Source organism: Heliconius melpomene, chromosome 21 (genome assembly GCF_056956725.1).
Source record: "Heliconius melpomene rosina isolate 202511_hmr_F chromosome 21, ASM5695672v1, whole genome shotgun sequence".
In the NCBI taxonomy this organism is placed as follows: domain Eukaryota; kingdom Metazoa; phylum Arthropoda; class Insecta; order Lepidoptera; family Nymphalidae; genus Heliconius; species Heliconius melpomene.
Window position 1 is genome coordinate 4,335,346 of NC_140409.1, and position 20,982 is coordinate 4,356,327.

The following is a 20,982-nucleotide window of genomic DNA, read 5'->3' on the forward strand; positions in this document are numbered from 1 at the left end:
TAATATATAACTAAGATATCTCTAGAAGAAGCCATAAACAACAACTGCATGCCAACGAGATGTAAAATAATCGGTAACTAAATATTGAACTATATATAAGTGGGGTGTAGCCAATGGAATTATTTACATGGGATCTAGTGTCGATATGCGTCGAGAGTGTGTGGCTTCTCCTATATTGTATGTACAAAGATATCTCTTTTCTCCTTAAAAAGAACTAATGTTAACATCTTGTTTTTGGAATTACTTATTACCTAAGGTCCGCCTATTTCTACATCACTTATGAATATTCATTCTAAGTCGAGATTATAAAAAATATATACTTACTATTCTAACACTATTCTAATTAACAAGTATGTGTGAATTAAGATATACCTACTTAGACCTCTCTATGTCACTAAAACTTAAATATGAAATATGGCTTGAAATCATTTTTTTTATTAATTGTTAAAATATTTTCTTTATTTTTTTTTTACCATTTTTATATATTTTTTTAAAAAAATTACGCTATCATAATACATTTCATAACTTATAGTGTGAACTTTAAAGGCACTATAATACAATCAGCTATACTTTATTAATACTCCAATAAGTGTAAATGTCTAAAAAATATAATGTTTCTTGTATGTCCACGTAGATATCGAAATATTTAAGGCGTATCTTTAAGAACAGTAATATGATGGTAAATGCAGACAGCCCCGTTGATGTGTTGCTGATACTGTACCTGCCAAATGTAATAAATCAATGAATTGAAAAAAAAGAGAATAAAATATCTATATATGTTTTTAACTTCTTGCTGTATTCTGGCAAACACCAGAACAGACAGAGCAAAACTTTCCGCCTAATTTTGGAGAAATCGCACGTTAAGTGGCGGAATACAACGCCGCTTTTGTGTTTTACTTCCAGAGCGAAAAAATGAAAATAATACATTCCGCCGAATAGAAATCGAACCCGCAACCACTACGTTTCTAGCCAGATTCCGTGCCGTGGAATGTAGAAGACTCGATGACTCCCTAACCTAACTCTTAAAAGACTGAATGAACCGTGTAAAAATAGGTCTAATTAGATAATTTAAAGTTCCAAATATTTCTCTTCATACAACATAATATACAATCGAAAGGTCACTCACTCATCACGAAATCTCAGAAACTACATGTGCTAGGAATCTCAAATTTTGCATAGGAGTTATTTACGGGACATAGGTGCTCGCTAAGACGGGAATTTGCAATATTCGACTCCTAAGGGGTCGTTTTTGGGGTTGAAAGTTTGTATGAAACTTCGTTACTACAAGTGCTAGGAGTCTCCAATTTTACATGGATGTCCCTTATAAGACGTAGTTCACGCGGGCGAAGCCGCGGGCGGGCCGCTAGTACAACATATTTAATGTAATGTAATACCTACGACACTATCCAGAAGATAATTTCAGACGAATATGTCATCAAGATCTTCATAGTTCAGTAAAAAGTATCAAATGATGACGTTTCTGCCGAGGTGGTCTCTGAAAATAAATATCTTTATATTACTTTGTTTTTTAAATTGCTTATTTAACTACGTTTCGTTAAATTATAATGTACAATTATATTTTTTAGCATCGCTGTATCCCGCCCATAGTAGGGTAGGTAGAGGGAACCTGGGAATCTAGTGTAAAGACACTCTGTTCCAAACGTTCCGCCGAATTCTGAGCCATTACGTGTTGAGCGGCAGAAATCAACGCAGCGTTTTGCCTTGTTACTGAGGAAATGAAAATATTAAATATCTCATTTCTTCGAACTGGAATCGAACTCATAACCTGTTGCTTTCATATATTAAAAAGATACGTACGGTGAAACTCTTCGTCAGCCTCCTGAAGAACATGGCTGATCTTTTTCTATGCTTTTTGCTGAAATTCACTATTTTCACTATTCTGTAAACATATTTACAACATATTTAAAAAAACCAATCCTTATTTACAAGCACGATCTTAAAAAAAAAAACTTTATTATAAAAATACATAAACGTGTATCGTACCGTCTAAAATGAAACCCTCAGATTTGTGTCGTAAGCACTCATAGATCGACGGATCTAAAAAAATAAAAATATAATTATTTTCTAATAAAAATATAACAAAAAAAATATAAAAATAAAAACAATAGGAAAAACTTACTTTTAGGTCATCGTATGTCATCTGAGAGTGGAAATAGGCTCCCGTGACATCTTACCCGAAGGTGAATGCAGTTACTATAATATGTCACTGTGACGGTGATGTTAAAGAACACTAGGTCAAACCTAAAACAATAATATTTATTTAATATAATAGAAGCTTATTTTTATTTAAGCATTTAAAAAAATGTCCGAGCCAAGCCCAAGCCCCACCCTTATCCCCTCTTGGATGGGTCTTATCGATTGACCTTTTAGAGGGAAATAGAGCAATGAATCGAATACAAATTTTAAAAAAAAATTACAAAAAATCCTAATAAACCAGTTAATATATTTTTTACCTCAACATAAATAGGATTTTATATTCATATGTAATAAAAATACATTTTCGTATTATATAGCTTGCCCGTGCCACAACCAGGCCATCCCTCCCACTCTGCTCCCTTTTCTCGGATACACCGTACCTGCCAGTAACCGAAATCGATCTCTCCCGGACATAACGCGAACATAATAAACATTTACAAAAAATCTGCTTTACACTTTATCCCAACCAAAACAGGGTAGGGCAGGAACATAGTGTTTACACACTCCGTTTCCTATTTTCCGAAGAATCTAGGTCACAGCTTTTATGCGCATGTCTGGTTTTGGGGAGGTGGGGTGATATACGAAAAGGAGCTTATTTTTTTAACTTATATTGATTGAAAATATGTTTTAATGGAATTCTCACAACCTGTCGCGTTTACGGCCACGACTGACCTGAATTTTTCTTAATGCCACAATTAATGTTACTAAAGTACAAAATGTTATATTAAAATTTCATTTAAATCCTTCTATTTATTGAGCTATAAATATTATCCCTAACTATAATAAAATTTTTATAAATATATATTTTTTACATTATTCATGAGGTCGCCCGTGCCACACCCCAGAGTTACCCCTCCCTCACTCTACCCCTCCCTTGGATGCAAGTTACCGGTCAGTGACCCCGAACGAACGCTACCGGAAGAAAGCTGAGCAAAACTTTGTATAATTTTGACATGAAAGTTTCTCTTAAATGGCTTTAGTTAAATATTTAAACTCAAGAAATATCTATCTTATTTTTATATTTTGATATATTTATTGGGTTAGTGAAGGAGAAACTGCATATATGGCTTGCCACGCCCAAGATTTACCCCTACCCTCGTCACATGACGTCACTAGTTATGGACAGTGACCCCAATCGATCTCACACGGAGGAAAAGTGAGCAGAGCAGAATTTTATAGAAAAGGGTAAAAAAACCATAATCTATACTAATATAATAAAGCGGAAGAGTTTGTTTGTTTGTTTGTTTGTTTGTTTGTTTGTTTGTTTGTTTGTTTGTTTGTTTGTTTGTTTGTTTGTTTGTTTGAACGCTAAGATCTCTGGATCTACGGGTCCGATTTACTATGTTTTTGTTTTGTATGAAAGCTGCATTCTCCAGAAGTGCTATAGGCTATATAACATTACATTATACATATATACTAATATATTAAAATACTTATTTCTAATTTGACATGCAATTTATTCTGCCATGTTAATAACAACCGTCGTCGCTACGCGACCCTTACCGCGATATTTTGATATTATGGACGTAACATAACATAAGGACGTTATGAAAATAAATATAATAGTCACTTTTAGCATTTTATCTAGATTGAAATTATAGTTTACTGTATAACATTTTAAAATTAAGGAGATGTCACTATAGTTCAAGCAGGCGTAGCCGCGTCCGGGTCCACTAGTAATATATATTTAAAACACAAATAAAATAATATTATTACTTAATCGTCAATAACGGGCACACGTAGTCATCATCCACACACACAAATTCACATACTTCTAAAATGAAACCCACATTCGACACTAACTTAACAGTATTTTATTTAAGCATATGTATTAATTTGGTTTAATTATTTACTAACTTAACAAGGGGTAGGGGGAGGGTCTCGGGACGGGGCATTTATTAAAACCGACTAAATAGTGAAAAAGTAATGATAATTAAATAATATTATTGCTTATATTTGTCTGAGACATTAATATAATTAAAAAATATAACACAATAATAATTATATATTTATTTTTTATTAAAATTCCACTCACAACAATACATATATCATATATATAGAGTTTTTGCTTAACTAACTTATCACTAATCACTTCACGCACACTAACGTCATTGTTTAAGCTGTCGTTCGCGTCGTCACACACACTCGCACGGACAGGTCCGCCTCGAGCACGTACGACCGCGTGGGCTCGCTCCGTCTCGCTCGCACCCATGCGTGGTCCAGGCAAGATGCGTCGACGCGGCCGCCGACGATCGCTTCGCGCGTTGTTTCTGCATTTGGTATGACGCACTGCAGCCCGAGTTCACACAAGGTGTTTTTGTATTTTGTAGTTATCGGGTTTAATTTGTTTTTGAGAATGTCAATATTCATGTCACCAATTACCACAATATGTTCAGATTTCGGAATAAATTTAATCATATTCGACAGCTGTTCCACGAATAGTGATTTATTTCTATTTGGAGGCCTATAAATAGCAAAAATGTGCGTAATGCTTTTTCCTGCTGTTAGCTGTCCGTGGATCACCTCGAACTCTGAAGTTTTCTGTATTTTGATGTTTAGATGGAATTTATCTTTTGCATAAACCAGTAAACCTCCTCCTCGGGTAGTTTCCCTTGTATATATATGTGTATTATATCCTAATATTTTATAGAAAGTTAATTCTTCTTCCTTTATATTTATTTCGCTCAATACAATTATATCTACTTTATGTTTATAATTTTCCAGCAACATTTGCAACTCATTAAATTTTTTTCGTAGTGATCTAATATTCAAGTGCAATAAGTGTAGGGAATTCTTATTTGATGTCAAATCATTATTCAATTTTTCTATGTCGCAGTAACGTTTGAAATTATAATCAGCTGTAATAAAATTTGTTGAATCGAATTTTATGGAACAAAATCACCTAGTGTAGAACAACAGTGCTAAGTGCACTTATTTGTTACCCTCAAACTTATTTAAATCTTGCTCCGATCTTATATTGTATATTTTTTTTTCTTCATTACTCCTTTTTGCCAAGATATTACCATTTTGAACCCAAATATATTGATAGCCCATTGGTTTTAAAGTATTTCTAACCGTCCATAGCAGCTGGCGCTTGTATTTCGGCAAGCTTTCGTTAATAAAAATTTTGTTGCTGCTGCCATTGCTGTATACTGTGTTGTTAGTTATTTTGTGGTCCTTTTTTACTGCTGTCCATTGGTCCCGAGCATGTTTAGATCTTAGTGTAACCAGTACGATTTTAGGTTTACTATCATTTGATTTTTCTTGGCCTACCCTTCTTGCATTTTCGATATCGTTGGGGTCTAATTTTAATTTTTGTGCTAGATCTTTAACCACCTTTATTGTATTCTCGTCGTTTCTCTTCTCTAGTCCGTGAATTTCTATGTTTTTTTCTTTTTCCCGCAATTCTATCTCCTGGATCCTTTCTTCGAGGGCAGTATTACACTTTTCTAAGTACACATTCTTTTGTTCTAAGGATTTTATCTTTTTCTGTGCTTCTTCCTTAAACTCATTTACATGTTGGTACATTTCAGCACAAAATTCGATACTAGTCGTCAGGTCTTGAATTTTTTTTTCCACACAGTAAATGACCTCGAGTTTTTTGTTTATGTCTTCTAACACCTTCTCGTGTGTTACATCCCTGGATACGTTCCCACCTGGATTTCTTGGTAGTGGAGGACTAGTTCTAGTGCTTTGACAGTCCTCACAAGTACTCGTCTGTGCAAACTGTTTTATATTTGGTGCACATTTTTTATGGTAGATGGATTCACATCCTTTACACTTTATAGTATCGCCCTTATTTACAGACACAAAAAGTTTGCACTTCTTACACTGAACCATTTTTTTTTTTTCTTTATGTAGGTGAATTTAAAAACAAATAAGAATCTTATACGCACGACCGTACGATGAGCGAACCGTACGGCGACTCGTTTACGTATATAAAAATACAGAACAAAATACTACGGGACTGCTACGCGGACGTCTTGATCTGCTACGGCCCGGTCGCTACGATCAGCTACGACGTGCGCGGGCGGTCCGCTACGGTGGTTGGCGCGCCACGACGCGCGTAAGTCATGACGCGCGGTCAAGTTACGTAATTAATTATTGTAAATCGGGTTTTTAATGAACTGAACAAATATAGGTATATGTATTTATTTTTACCAAACTTATCAATATAAAATAGTTTAAATAAGGATTTTTTAAATATGTATATCCTGGCGGGAAAGGGTTAGGATATTTTTTTATATTAGTTTATATAATAGAATAGTTATTTATATTACATTAGATTAGTAAGTAAATCAAAAGAGGGAAAGCACGACACGACGAGGACGGCACGACGCCAGGTGAAGTGTGGAGCGTGGTGTAGGTAATTAATAAACCAGTCGACGTTAAGCTGTCGTGCGTCATTGACGTGCCCCTATATACCAATTATCTTATCATCATATTCAATATGAATGTCTTATTAGATGACTGAAGAATATATATTTCAACAAGAACTATATGTTATATATAGAATATTGAACACTAGGTTCCCTCTAGGTGACAGATCACTCATAAACATCGATGCCGTTAATGTTCGAAGGTCAATCTTGAATCGCGCTATCGAAATTTTCTACTTCGCTTATTATATATAGAATTGACCGACCAGTCAACGCAAAGCGGGGCAGCTTGTTTGTCATACATAGTTTCCCAACAAAATAACTAACCCAAAACAATATTTTGTAAAAGCAAAATTATTACTATGAACATTCAAAAAAGTACACTATATTTACTTAACTTTAACATATAGCTAAAACTTTTACGTAACGTAACAATTCGCTTAGTAAAGAAATAGTACATTTACATGTATAATATAGTAGACCGAGACGAACCGGATCCAAATGTAGTAGGATCGATTTTTGTCTTGTTGGTTTTATGTTAATTATTTGGAGAATTTATGAATTATTTAAATTTAATGATTATTATATAACCAATAAAAGTTTCATATAATGTGCTTCAGCCTGATTTTCTTATTATCTTATTTACTCAAAAAAAAATATGATTCGATTCGCCTCGGTCTACCCTATATATATTCATACTATTCAGTTGGGACACACCCAAGCCTCGCCCCTAGTACACTGCGCACACCCCTCCCCTCCTCCATCTCTTATTGATCGGACCCTTCCCTACTCCCCAAAGGATAGTAAGAAAGAAATAGTGATCAAACACTAAAAGTACGCTTTACTTATAGACTAAAATATTTCTACACCAATCGCATCATTCGCCATATTTGATCAAATCATATTCGCAATAAAATAATAGATATAACAATATTAATAATTATCAGCATCATAATTAACAACAATCAAAAAATACAGTAAAATATAATGAAAATGGTCAAATACTTACAATTTCGATAGCTAAATCCTTTTGATGCCATATTTGCGTAAGAAACATTTTTACATACTATTATAACATTTGTAAATAAAATTGAGCATATTACATTATAATCTAATTCACATCAAACAGAACTCAAGAAAAGCAAGATACACAATATACGTAATCATAGTGCCAGATTCAAAAGCAGACTGCCTAGAGTCTAGCCCAGACCGAGCTAGGTCCAAGTTTCTACGCGCATGTCAGTATTGGGGGGAGGGGGATATACAAAGGGAAAAGCTTATTTTTTTTTGAAATTATATTGATCGAAAATGCACTGTTGTTGTTATCATTGCACTCTTTATCTCGCACATAGCAGGATAGGCAAAAGGAACCTAGTGTTACACTCCGTTCCCATTAAGACGTTCATTCCGTTCTGCTGCCAAATAATTTCACAAAGGAAGTCTAGCCCTTATCAAAATAGGAAGACAAGCTAATGCTGATGAAGAGTGAATCACTACCTACATTCAAGGGTTCATTAAAAACATCGAAATGTTTAAGGCGAGATAGATATGAAGTATTGACATGGCTAACAATAAATAAATTCGTCATTTTGCCGTGGTAAATATTTTTAATTAAATACTTATGTCACCTAGAGCTCGTATAATAGTTTACAGAATTGTATTATTTTGTTAGTTGGGTAGTTGGTTGAAAGATCAATATCAATCATTGACCAGTATCGTTGATATGAGCTGACGCAGTCAATTCCTGAGACTAAAGGGACGTACTGGAACAGCCATGACTTCGGATTATGGAGTGAGTAGGAACTAAACATATTTGAACCCGCGCCCCTTCAAATCCTGCCAGTTTCAATTGTTTTTTTCTTTTCCAAAGAAGTAATTTTCCTTCCCAGGTGTGGAATAATACAACACTGTGGAATAACACTAAAATTATTTAAAAAAATATCAGGATTGTCTGAGACTAAAGTTTGAATCCTGATAAAAAACAATTTACTACTTCGACGATAGTTTCGTTTTTGTGCCGTGTATAAGATTTTGAAAAAAATGCACCTGTATATTCAACGATTTTAAGTGGTTCAGCAGATAATTTAAAATGTGTGATTTTTCGGAAAAAATTGGAATATTAAAGAAAATTTGATTGGAAGAAAGTAACTGATGCATGTTTTACCGACTCTATTGCAACAAAGTTGAGTGAACAAAGTATATAATTATCGATTTTTGTTCCTCGATTAGCTCAGGTGAACCTATATTCAGAATTTATGCGCATGTCCAGCCCGAGGAGTGACCTCCTCATGAGGTGCGTATGCTACACAGAGGACGAATAAATGGAAGAAATCTGATTTAATTTTACAATATACCGTGGCGTCACTAAAACCTATATCATATTATGTGTGTAGAATATAATTTTATCACTAAAGCTTGCGATTGAAAGGTTTCCGACCGAAGATAGTTGATGTGTAAAAATAAAAAAAAGTAGAATTAAATCAGCTTCACGCTGTATCCCGCACACAGCAGAGTAGGCAGAGGAAACCTTTTGTTAAGACACTCCGTTCCCCACTTTCTGCCGAATTCTGGAGGCATTGCGTGTTGAGTGGCAGAACTCAACGCAGCGCTTTTCCTCGACACCAGAACGAATAAACGGAAATATAAACGTAAAAAAAACAAAAAAAATATATTATCCATATTTTCATCTAAAATGTTAAATAGAACAATGGAATGTTTATTTAGATGTTATTATGTTAAATAAAATATCATATCACATTCAACACATTTATTTTTATATCTACATACAAATTAGTATTTAATATATATTATGTACATTAAGAATGGAAATAAATTCATTGCAAATCTGAATTTATTCTTAAATATAACTTAAACTTTTATACCTATGGTGATGTTTAACTTAAATCTATATATACATACATAAATCAATGGATAGCATCATTTAAATATTTCTAGGGATAATAATACAAATATACTTGTTTTTTGGATTCAATCCCAATTTTTTTTGAGACCCATACATCAAAAGATATTGTTAAGAAAGCATGGTAATTGTAATGCACATACGTAATGAGAAAAGAGAATACATAAGTTACCGGCAGTCTTATAGTTCAGGTATTCTATACAATACCTAGACAATGTATGAAATATTATTATTACAACCTTACTTACTTTATCTAAGTAATGTATACAATTCCTGTCTGCTTTTCCACCGGCAATGTGTTAAATAAATAGACCTTAGATTGGCTGGCTTGAAAAGCTAATCATTCATATTATTTTAGGTTTTCAGCGCAGCTTTAGTTATTTTTAAGTTCAAAACTGGCACTTTCTAACTTGCTCTTAAAAACCGCTAATCTGTAGTGTGCGTGGCTCCAGTACAAGCATACAAATAAAAATAATTGAAAAGAACTAATACGTTCGTTAAAAGAAAAGAAGGTTTACATATTTCATTTATAAAGATCATGGCGCTTTTTGGAAAGTTTTTTAATATATAGCGCTATCACACTCGATACTCTAAATCAATTTTCAACAGATCCACTTAATATCTATTTGTTGTAATAATCAACATATCGTCTAGTCTTAGAGTGTTAACCTATATTTTATGCAATTTATTAGGAGACAAAAAACGGCTTTAAAAAACGATGATTATATACGTACTAATTACAGTTCTTTTTTTAATTTCGAAAATTTATCTTTTTTCTCTACTTTATGAAATAAAAAAGAAAATTGTTGTATTTATTTTTTGCACTTTTGAATGGTATAAAAACTTACATATGGAAAAAAATAAAAAATCGTATTATCAGGTTTACACTCTAAGCCAACGATATTGTAATACATTTTAAGTCTATATGAAATAACGGGAATATTTTGAAATCAAAAAAATATCTAACATTCAAAATAAAAAAAATCTTTTAAATTTTAACTATCGACACATAACCTCATTATACACAATTTATATGATCATAAAAGCTTGCGATTTGCTTTTATAAATAATCCAGCACTAATTTAATTATGTAAAATCTATAAAAAGTTGAAATTTTTAAACTTTTAATTTAATTTAATAATGATTAACGCAATATGGCAACAACTTTAGGAAAAAAAAAATTAAAAAAAATTAAAGACTCGAATCCAAAACAGCGCAACTTCGCAAAAAATTAAGCAGCGACGAAACTTCGAAAAAAACGCAATGTAAAGTATTGGTGTATAGAATATTTACAAAAAGTCAATTTGCCCAGTATAAAAGTGATTTAAATAATATTCCAAATACATGTAAAATTATAATTTATCTATAGGAAGGCATTCCCGAAGTAGGATTGGGGCAGATTGACAATGACTCGAGTTGAGATAAAATTATTTATATAACAAGATCAACTTCAAGCTTCCTGAATTTAGTTATTAGTAATTTGAGTGACAGAACTCAACGAAACAGGCAAACGAAAATAATTAATTGCACCTAGTGGGAACCGAACCCACAGTCTGCATTGCATATAGCATAAGAATGCAATAACAATATTATTAGTAAATAATACATTTCAAAATACTATTTAGATTCATTACACATATAATAGACAGACACAATCATTTGAATTTAACCTAATAATTATAATACACCACTAACAATTGGGTTCTTATTATATCCAGGATAAATTAAAGAGGATAATTTAAACTGTTCAAGTCAGAGAGCAAACTATTAAAATATATGTTTTATATTTACATTTCAGCTATTTGACAAAGTAAGAAAAGAACACACGTCACGGCGTTTAACTACGTAACCCAGTACGTTGCTACGTGAGCATCAGAAATAAGCTCCGTATTTTTTCTAAATACAATATAATAAGCATTAAATATTTTTTTCAAATGGAACCAAAATTCTCAAACAATACATGTCACGTCCACTATTTATATCTTTATTTTTATATAATTGATATATCCAATTAAAATAAATTATTCTACATTTAGGATGTAGCAAGTTATGACTTATAATATATTATGTAGATAATATATAATATATAATCAGAGGCACAGAAAAGGACGAAGACGAAGTCTCTTTATATCAAGCTACCTTAAAATTCTTATATGCTTCCCGGGTTACGATTTACCTAATAAAGTATTTTTCTCTATTAACTTTAGAATAACACTTTCAAAATATTAAATATTCAAAAAGCACAATATCATTTCCTATTCAAAGGCACAACATTCTTTTTACAAATTGTATATATTTGCGATAAAAATCTATACTAAATAGGAGTTATATAATAATTATAAGTGGGAAACGAAAGTGTTTCGGAACGGCGAACACTAGGTTCCCAGGTTCCCTCTGCTTAATCTGTTTTGCGCGGAATATAGCGTCAAGCTAGTTATTAATTAATTATTGAAAAAAATACATTTTAAATGATTTACTTCGATGTATTGATAAAACCAATAATATGTAAGTATTATGTATATGGTGTCCTCACATATGTTCCCTTTTTGTCTAGTGTTTTCATCTCTTTATTTATTATTAATTACTATTTTTAGGGCTGTTTTTGTTATTATTTACTTAAATTTAGGGTCATTAAACATTCCCTATCGATCATCTGTTTTCACAATATTATTAATTATATGTGTATATGTATACCTTCAATATACTTGCATTCTTTAAAATATTTTTACAATTCTTATATGAATACCTATATATGTATAATGATATCACCATCATTTCATTAAGACACGTTGCAAGTAAAGCTTTAAGTTCGTAATTTATATTCATTAATTACTATAAATTATATAAATAAAACGTGATTTATTTATTCAAATACTTTATAAATGAGGTTTAAATGTCAACCAAATGTGTTTTAATATTTTCTATTCAGGAGATACTAATAAAATTTTTTCGGATTTAGAAAAAAATGCATTAACAAAATTGAAAAAAAAACTTTGTTATTTTCCTTTACGATTTCTTAAAAGTGAGCTATCAGCGTTAACTTCAAAGTTAACTTCACAAGAAAAAAAACGCCTATGTGGATTAAAAACCATTGTACCTATATATTGATTAAAAATAAAATTAATACGTTTATTGAAGAAATTAATTGTAAAAAATAAATCAATGCAGGAATAAATCATTCGGGTTTATACATTTTTTGTATACACCCGAATATATTGGGTTTAATCATTGCTGGTTATTGCGTGACGCTTCAGCATCTTGCCTCGTGATATTGAAAGCCTCGGTTTTTAAGAAATCGACTGTTTTATATGCTGATTCTTCATCGTTAGACGAGGATTTACCGTGAATCACAGTAACCGGTCGCGATGCCACCTCTTTAGACTGTAAAAAACATAAATAATTAGGTATAATATTATTTTGTTTCAGCTGCACGCTGTATCCCGCATGTAGGAGGGTAGACGGAGCTTAGTGTTAACACACTCCATTGAGTTGAGTGGCCGAACTTACCGCCACGCTTTGCCTCTACACCAGAGTGAAGAAATTAAAATTTTAAATATTTCCTCGAGTGGGGATCGAACCCACAACCTGTCGCGTTCCAGTCGCAGGCTTGTGTCTTACGCCATGACTGTCCTGTAATTAGTATTAATATTATACAAATAACGTAAGTGGATTTAACGACATAGTTCCTAAACCGCTAAAATCATTCTACTTTTGTTAGTATATAATTTGTATATAAATAGAAATTAATAAGAACTCTAGTTGTGACTTGTTGCTTTTTGTTGTTTTATCATCTAGCGTATAGCCGGACACCGAAAAATATGTTTTTTATTTGAATTACTGGAATTTGATTGATAATTTGTATTACTATGCATGCATAGACTATTGTTTGATAGTGAAAGATTGTAAATACACTATCATATTCTCAGTTGCTCTCACCATTAAACAAAAGACAAAGACTGACAAGAAGAAGTATTAATTACATAAAGAATGAGGCGTTATAAAGAATTTGGTCAATATTTTTAATTTCTAATACTTACATTTGTTGGTGGTTTGAATGATTGCAAGTCCAGATCTAAATACTGTAGACCATCAGATTTTGTCTCCTCGTTGGGACCCAGCTGTGTAAGAAATACACTATTATATATCGAAAAAAGAAGAAATCATCATATAAATGGCCGTCGTGGCGCAGGGGCAGAAGCAGCGGCGTAACGAGCTTAACTCGCGCCCGGGTCAAAATACTTTTACAGCGCCCCCCATGTGAACACAATATAATTTCATGTGAGTGTTTAAATACTTTTGCGAACTATTTTGCCCCTTTATGAGCGGCGCCAAGGGCATGATGCCCTCCCTTGCCCTCTCCCCCTCGCTACGCCACTGGGCACAAGGGTGTGACTGTAACACGACGGTTGTGGGTTCGATCCCCACTCAAGGAAGTGAAATATTTATTCTCGTTTATATTTCGATTTCTTCGTTCTGGTGTCGAGGCAACGCGCAGCGTTGAGCCTGCTACTCAACATGCAATGCCTCCAGAATTCTGCAGAAGTAACACTAGGTTCCCTCTGCCTACCCTGCGGTGCGCGAGATACAGCGTGAAGCTGATTTTTTATTTTTTTTAATCTTATAAATAATAAGGTGTTTTTTTAATCATCAAAAAGTAACATGAAATAATACATTTAATAAAGAATTTCCACCGGTTTCTTCATCTATACTAATATAATAAAGCGGAAGAGTTTGTTTGTTTGTTTGTTTGTTTGTTTGTTTGAACGCTAAGATCTCTGGATCTACTGGTCCGATTTACATTGTTTTTGTTTTGTATGAAAGCTGCATTCTTCAGAAGTGCTATAGGCTATATAACATTACATTACACATATAAATTAATATATTTTAAAGTACTTTTTAATTTGACATGCAATTTATTCTGCCATGTTAATAACAACCGTCGCGTCGCTACGCAACCGTTACCGCGACATTTAGATATTCATCCTTATGAAAATAAACATTATAGCATTTTATCTATTGAAATTATAGTTTACTGTATAACATTCTAATAAATAATTAAGGAGATGTCACTGATTCGAAATGACCTAGCCTACGGGCGGCCTAGTATGACCTAAGCGAATGGGCAGATGACGTTGATGGTTTTATTACATTTTCGAACTTTATTTGCTGTTTATAATTAATTTAAAATACACTTTGGTTCTCTTCTTATTTTATTTGATATTGCTGGCAAAAAATATCCTTTTAGGTAGTTTTTAGGTACGGGTTATTTTTACTTCTTATGTTGGTTTTCAATTTCTCAGATATTTTTTCCAATAATATGTCTCTACTTATTATTATTTTTTATTATTTAAGCTTATATTTTCTTACTAATTCTATTGAAAACTGAAAATATAGTTAACAAATATTCTTATAGTTTAAGCAGGCGTAGCCGCGTCCGGGTCCACTAGTCTATTAATAAAATAAAAAACATATTTATAATAAATCACCTGTACACCATGAAATATTCCATGGACATTTCCAATGCTGTGACTAGAGTGGCGGGGTTTCAGCGCTCTGTCGACTGCTGGGGGCAGCGTTGAAAGGTTGCAATACTGCATTGACTGTAAAAAACAATAATATTAAAAATATAAGCGGGGGCCGTCGTGGTGCAGAGGTATAATGGTGTGTGGTGGTTTGTGGGTTCTATCCCCACTCGGGGGAATCGAGGCAAAAGCCCAGCGTCGACTCGACGGCGTTCCGCTCTAACTCAACACGGAATGCCTCGAAAAATTCGGAAGAAAGTGGGAGTGGAATGTGTAACAGTAGTCTCCTTCTGCCTACCCTCAATGTGCGAGATACAGCATGAAGCTGATTATTAAGATTAAGTTTACTGCTAACTAAAATAACGGTAATAAAAATATTCTATATCATCAGCTTAGAGTGTAAACCAATTAAATTCGTTTTTTTTTTCATTATGTACATTTTTAGACCATTTTAATGTGTAAAAAAATACAAAGTGACTTAATTTTACTCCATGTAATAGAAAATACAACTTAATTTTCGAAATAGTAGAAACCTTTGATAATATACGTACGTATATATTGTATACTGTACATGGAGTGGTGAAATCATATGTCGCAACCAGACTCGATTCGATTTTAGATTTCCACTTGACGTAATGAATGATTTTTATTTCTTCGCTATTATATAGCCAAACACCATATTAGCTCTGCCACTCAAAACTTCTCGAATTCAGCCGGAAAGCCTCGTTTGGAGTGTCCTAACACTACATGCTGAATAACTAAAAGTTATTAAATTAACTCAAAATAGTATAAACCATATACACACATGTCCAGCAGCACCGTCATCCTCATCATCCGTTGTTCTGGCGACACCGTGGTGTGTTGAGCATCCGGGGGAAGGAGGCGCCGTGCCATGAGACTGTGACGCCCGACGTGGCAGACGAAGCCAGGGGAATGGTGACTGAAAGGAAGAAAAGGAAAATCATTTAGTTTTTTTTTTCAAACTTCATGCTGTTCCTGGATATAGCAGAGTAGACATATGGAACCTGGGAACCTAGAGTTTCGTGTCTCCGTTCCCATAAAGAAACTTACGTTCACCACTTCAATTCGCCGAATTTTCAAGACATTACATGTTAACGGGCAGAACATACCAGAATGAGGAAAAAATAATATTAAATATTTCATTCCCAGAGAAGAAACCGAACCCACAAAAGTTCTGTTTACAGGTCACGCGCTCTAGCTATTTAATTAGTTTCTCAAATAATAAAATAAATTCAATATTGTTTTATACATACAGCATTTTCTTCAACTGGCTCTTGTATTTTGGGACCATGGAATGATTCTTTGTGAGTGAGCTCCTTACTCATTGCAAATGTTTTCGGCGGCCGAGGGGGCACGGGTGGACCTATTGAAAATATAATCATTATAGAAAATATTAGAAATATATAGTATCAAACAGTCTTGTATGTGTCTAACTTTTAAATTATGCAAGGGATTTTGATGTGGTTTTCACTCATAGATTTATTGATTTGACACAAAGTTTTATATATTTTATGTTACAGTCAAATATCTCCGTCCCTTCTAGGTTTGACTAGTCAATCCTAGAATCTGACTTAAGGCCTTAGTCAAAGCCAAAGAAAATTACGATTTTCGGCCTTCGATTAAAGAATTTTTAGTCAAATTTAAATTTACAAAAATATGTGTTAGTGTTGGTACATCGCGTTGTCTTTCAAAATATAATTTTTTTTTTAAAGTGCAAGCTAAGTTAGGTGAGATTTTATATACCGTTGATATTACATATCGATGGCGAAGTGCCAATAACATCTAACTGACAAAGTCAAAATTTAGCACAAACTAAAAAAAAACGTTTTATTTCTTGACAAATTAAAAATGTTATTATTTTTATTATTTCAAATAATAATAATATATGGTTTATGAATTATATTTTATTCATACATATTTTAATAGTGTAGTAGGAGTGCATTTAAAATGAAAAAAATAAAAAAAAGGCAATTTGTTAAAAATTTCAGTTATTAGGTATTGGCACTTCAGCATAGATATAGAATTGGTAAATATTTAGTTTATATGGTCTCATCAATTTTTATTCTATTAATTTATTAGCTTTCAATAAATAATCACGTTGCGGAGGCACTGCTAGAACTATAAAAATGGGAAACAAAACTATAAAATACCATTTTCACTGCCTCCATCACGCCTAGGTTGTTGAATGGACATTTTAGTGAAGCTTTTCGTCACTGTTAACTCCCCTGGAATAACAAAACATTAATTTTAGTTCATACAAGTAAATATACATAATAATTAAAAGAATGAAACCATGGAAAAGAATTATTTTCACCATTTTTGTTAATATCTTCCTATAGAGATGCTAATAACATAAATAAGTTGTAACAAGCGTATAAGAATTTCGACGTCGACGACTTGATGATAACGTATGGCTTAGTGGTCAAAGCGCCTGGACGGTTTCTAGGAGGCGCGGGTTCGAGTCCCATTACTCAAAATTTTATATACTTAAAATTTTTATACGTTTTCTAAAATAAGTAGAATTATTTTTATTTCCTAGGTGTATTAACAAGACTGTGAGGCTGAGTTTCACCGCCAAAAACTCAATGTCTTTAAAATTGGGCGGTGCCTGGGAAACATTATAACCGCTCCGCCGGAACCGGCTTGTGGTTACATACAGCGTGTATCAAAAAAAAAGTATGAAAATTTTTTTAATACAATACTATGACCTACCTATAGATTGACTAGCATTCAGCGACCGGCACTCGTCTTCGCTGACGTTAGATTCATTTTCGGAGAGCTCAACATTTGTAACCCTTATCTGTGGCTGGTTCAAATAAGAGCTTCTGTCAAATGATGATTTAGTACTTGTGACTATATTTTTTGTGTCAAAAGTAAACGCTCGTTGTATGTCCTAAAATAAAACATTAATATAATTAATTAATAAATAAATTAATATCTTAAGATTTATTATCGCTTAGAGAAATAATATTGCGAGACCGTCGTAACGTAGGAGCAGAAGCTTGTGCGTGCATAGAACGCAGCGAGTACGGGTGCGATTTCCCCTCAAAGGAATGAATTATTATTTGCTAATATTTTAATATATTCACTCTGGTACCAAGGAATACCGCGGATTTGGGTTCCGCCACTCAAAACGCAATGTCCCAAAATATCGTGGAAAGACACGTCTTAACACTAGGTTCCCTCTGCCCTACTATATCTATAAAGCTAAAGAAAAAAAAATTAAAAAAAAATAATATTACTTGTGCCCTCGCTCCTGTAATGCATTCAGATATTGGTATGTAAGGACCAGTGCCTTCAGAGCAATCGTAGCTGTCTGATATTAACGTCATATCATTATTCTGATGTTCATTCAAGAATACCGTATTGTAATTTGCATTATTCACTCCGATAGTTTTCTTGATGTCTGTTAGATCACTTTTATTATTGGATTTTAACCTCATTGTTACCTTTTCATGATTTCCCACTGTCATAGCATGATTTTGATACACTCCTAAAAATAATGTTTAATAATTGAATAGACTGGAGAATGAAATGTATTAATATTAGGATATCTCTGTCTTATAAATTACTAGTCGCTACCCGATAGTTGATTTTTTTTGGCGTGGTTTTTAGACGACCTTTCTAAAATATCATATTTACCCTGATTCCACAGGAACTTTCTAACTGCGTGTGTAACTACATATACACATTTAAATTACAAGTAAACAAAGTATTAAATATCAAAGACAGTAGTCTTTGATATTTAATCAGAATAATCAGAATTAGACACTAGTCTACATGCAATTTTTTATATTTATTAACTGCTAAATTAAAGAAAAGCACAGCGTAAATAAAATATAAATTGCAATGTGGTACAGTACAAATGTATTTAATGTACAAATAAATGTATTTAATAAAATTTAATAATAGTTTATCTAATTTAAAAAATGTTAATTAACAAATACTGCATTTTGATTTATTTACTCCACTAGATAAAGGCTTGTTGTACTTTTCCTACTCTGTTGGTTCAGTGTCATGACATGACAATTTGATACATCCTTAAAATTAATGTTAGAAAATTTGGAGGGATTGTATTATTTATTTTTAACTACACTGTATTAAGATCTCTGTTCCAGAGAAGAAATACAATGCGACTTTTTGTTTTCCAACTGGTGAAAAAAAATATTCAATAGGAATCGAACCTACAACTATCGTGCTTACAGTCCGACATTGTGCCACACCATCACTGAAGCCTTAAATTGATTATATTATTTAACATATATAAGAATATTTACATTCACTTCGCAAACACTTAAAATATTACAAGCACAGTGCAACTTATTAGTAATAGTAAAAAGTTACTAAGAAGAAAAAAATTACATTTATAGTTTGATACAAATATAACAAATAAAGTCACAACATTGAAATATTTTAAAAATAGGAATATTTAAAGTACTTATAATAGTTTAGTATTTAATTAAATATATAATAAAGGTAATTGACATTTCATAAAATATATTAACTTCAATACTTTTAGCTATGCAGTAGATGTACATACGACTAATGAAATCAATCATAGTGTATTAAAAATCGCTGAGGCATAACTATTTTTAATTTAATATTATATTTTCTGTAAAAATATATTGCATGCAATGTTAAACAAATCAAATAAGTCTTAAATTCATAAATTAAAAGATTATAAATAAATTTTGGATGTAAATTAAAAAATATTTTTCATAGAAACTTTCACACAATTAACAAGAAAATTGTAACAAATATATGACTTTGTCATAGCTATGACTAACATTTCATAGCTATGATAAAGTCATATAAATTTGCTGATGCTAATCATAAAAGTGATTAAAAATATATGACTGTTGATGATTGTTTGTTTTTAGTTATCTAAAACTTACCGGACACATTGGCTGCATCATCAATTGCTCTTAAGCCACATACTCTGCATATTGCATCGACCCATTTCTCCATCTCAGATTCACAATCTGCTTCAAGATGATAAATTCTAGTTTGTGTTTGTATTGTGAACACTGAACCTCTCATTTTTGGATCCATTGAACCATTGCTACCTCTCTCCATATGCAATCCAGCATCCACCTGTTATAAAAGACTAAGTTGCACAAATCAAAGTTTATACAAGTTAAATTTCAATCCCATTGATGTATGAACAAAAATGGATATATTAGGAAATTATCTGACATTTTTAAAGTTAATAAATATAAGCATAGATACCTGCTCGCAAAAATCTAAGTTAATTGTACCCTTGAGCCGTCTACAGTTGCGGTCTGCATAATAATCTAGAAAATACTGCCCAGGGAGCTCACCAGATTGTCGCAAGGCAAACCACCTTCTCCGCCATTTCTGGTTATATGATAAATTATATTAAGTACAATAGAAAAGTTTGTTACTCTATTTTATTATTATACACAAAAATCAATCAGAGGCAGCTTAATCGCAAATTACCGCAAGTAACCAACGAAATTCCAATCTGTCAACAAACTAAGTTAAAGTAAATTTCGCTTACCGTCCTCCAAATCCGCTTCGACGGTGGTGATTTGGTTAACCAGCCTTCAAATACAATGTTTCTCGACATTTTGGCCATTTACAAAAATATATCCTGTGTTTATGAGTCAGAGAACAAATTTTATTTACGTACAGGAGTGATAACGCACACAAATGAGTGGCTTTACTTTTACTTGCGGATCCAGAGTCCAGACGACGACTGAATTGCTCGACACAGATAATTATATTCGATGCTCTATAGAACACGCAGGCGCAAAATACTTGCAACACCAGCCAATGTCGATATTATACTTAAATAAAAGTAAAGTACCTATCAACTAATTATATTTTAATTCACAAAAAAATATAAAATTAGATTTTGAATTATTTATTTTGTATTTTCGTATTTTTTATGAATGTATGT

At 32.5% G+C, this 20,982-nt stretch overlaps 1 protein-coding gene and 2 long non-coding RNA genes across 3 annotated transcripts in view; 1 reads left to right on the forward strand and 2 right to left on the reverse strand.

Annotated features, from left to right (window-relative positions):
* Positions 1-3,444: 3,444 nt before the first annotated feature.
* LOC146526914 (uncharacterized) overlaps positions 3,445-20,982 on the reverse strand; it is a 43,978-nt gene continuing 26,440 nt past the window's right edge. The window contains exon 2 of the long non-coding RNA XR_014879230.1: positions 3,445-3,540. This is a non-coding gene — a long non-coding RNA (uncharacterized LOC146526914). The remainder of the gene's footprint in view (positions 3,541-20,982) is intronic.
* On the forward strand, positions 7,648-9,353 carry LOC146526915 (uncharacterized). The gene is made up of 2 exons (XR_014879229.1): positions 7,648-8,193; positions 8,269-9,353. It is a non-coding gene; the product is annotated as an uncharacterized LOC146526915 (long non-coding RNA).
* dos (daughter of sevenless) lies at positions 9,349-20,806 on the reverse strand. Its single transcript, XM_085205643.1, has 11 exons — positions 20,581-20,806; positions 20,289-20,417; positions 19,955-20,153; positions 18,302-18,552; positions 17,772-17,952; positions 17,210-17,284; positions 16,313-16,422; positions 15,844-15,978; positions 15,003-15,116; positions 13,554-13,634; positions 9,349-12,897 (listed from the first exon to the last, which is right to left on the reverse strand). The coding sequence occupies exons 1-11, from the start codon at positions 20,656-20,658 to the stop codon at positions 12,742-12,744; spliced, it is 1,509 nt and encodes a 502-aa protein (XP_085061769.1). The 5' UTR covers positions 20,659-20,806; the 3' UTR covers positions 9,349-12,741.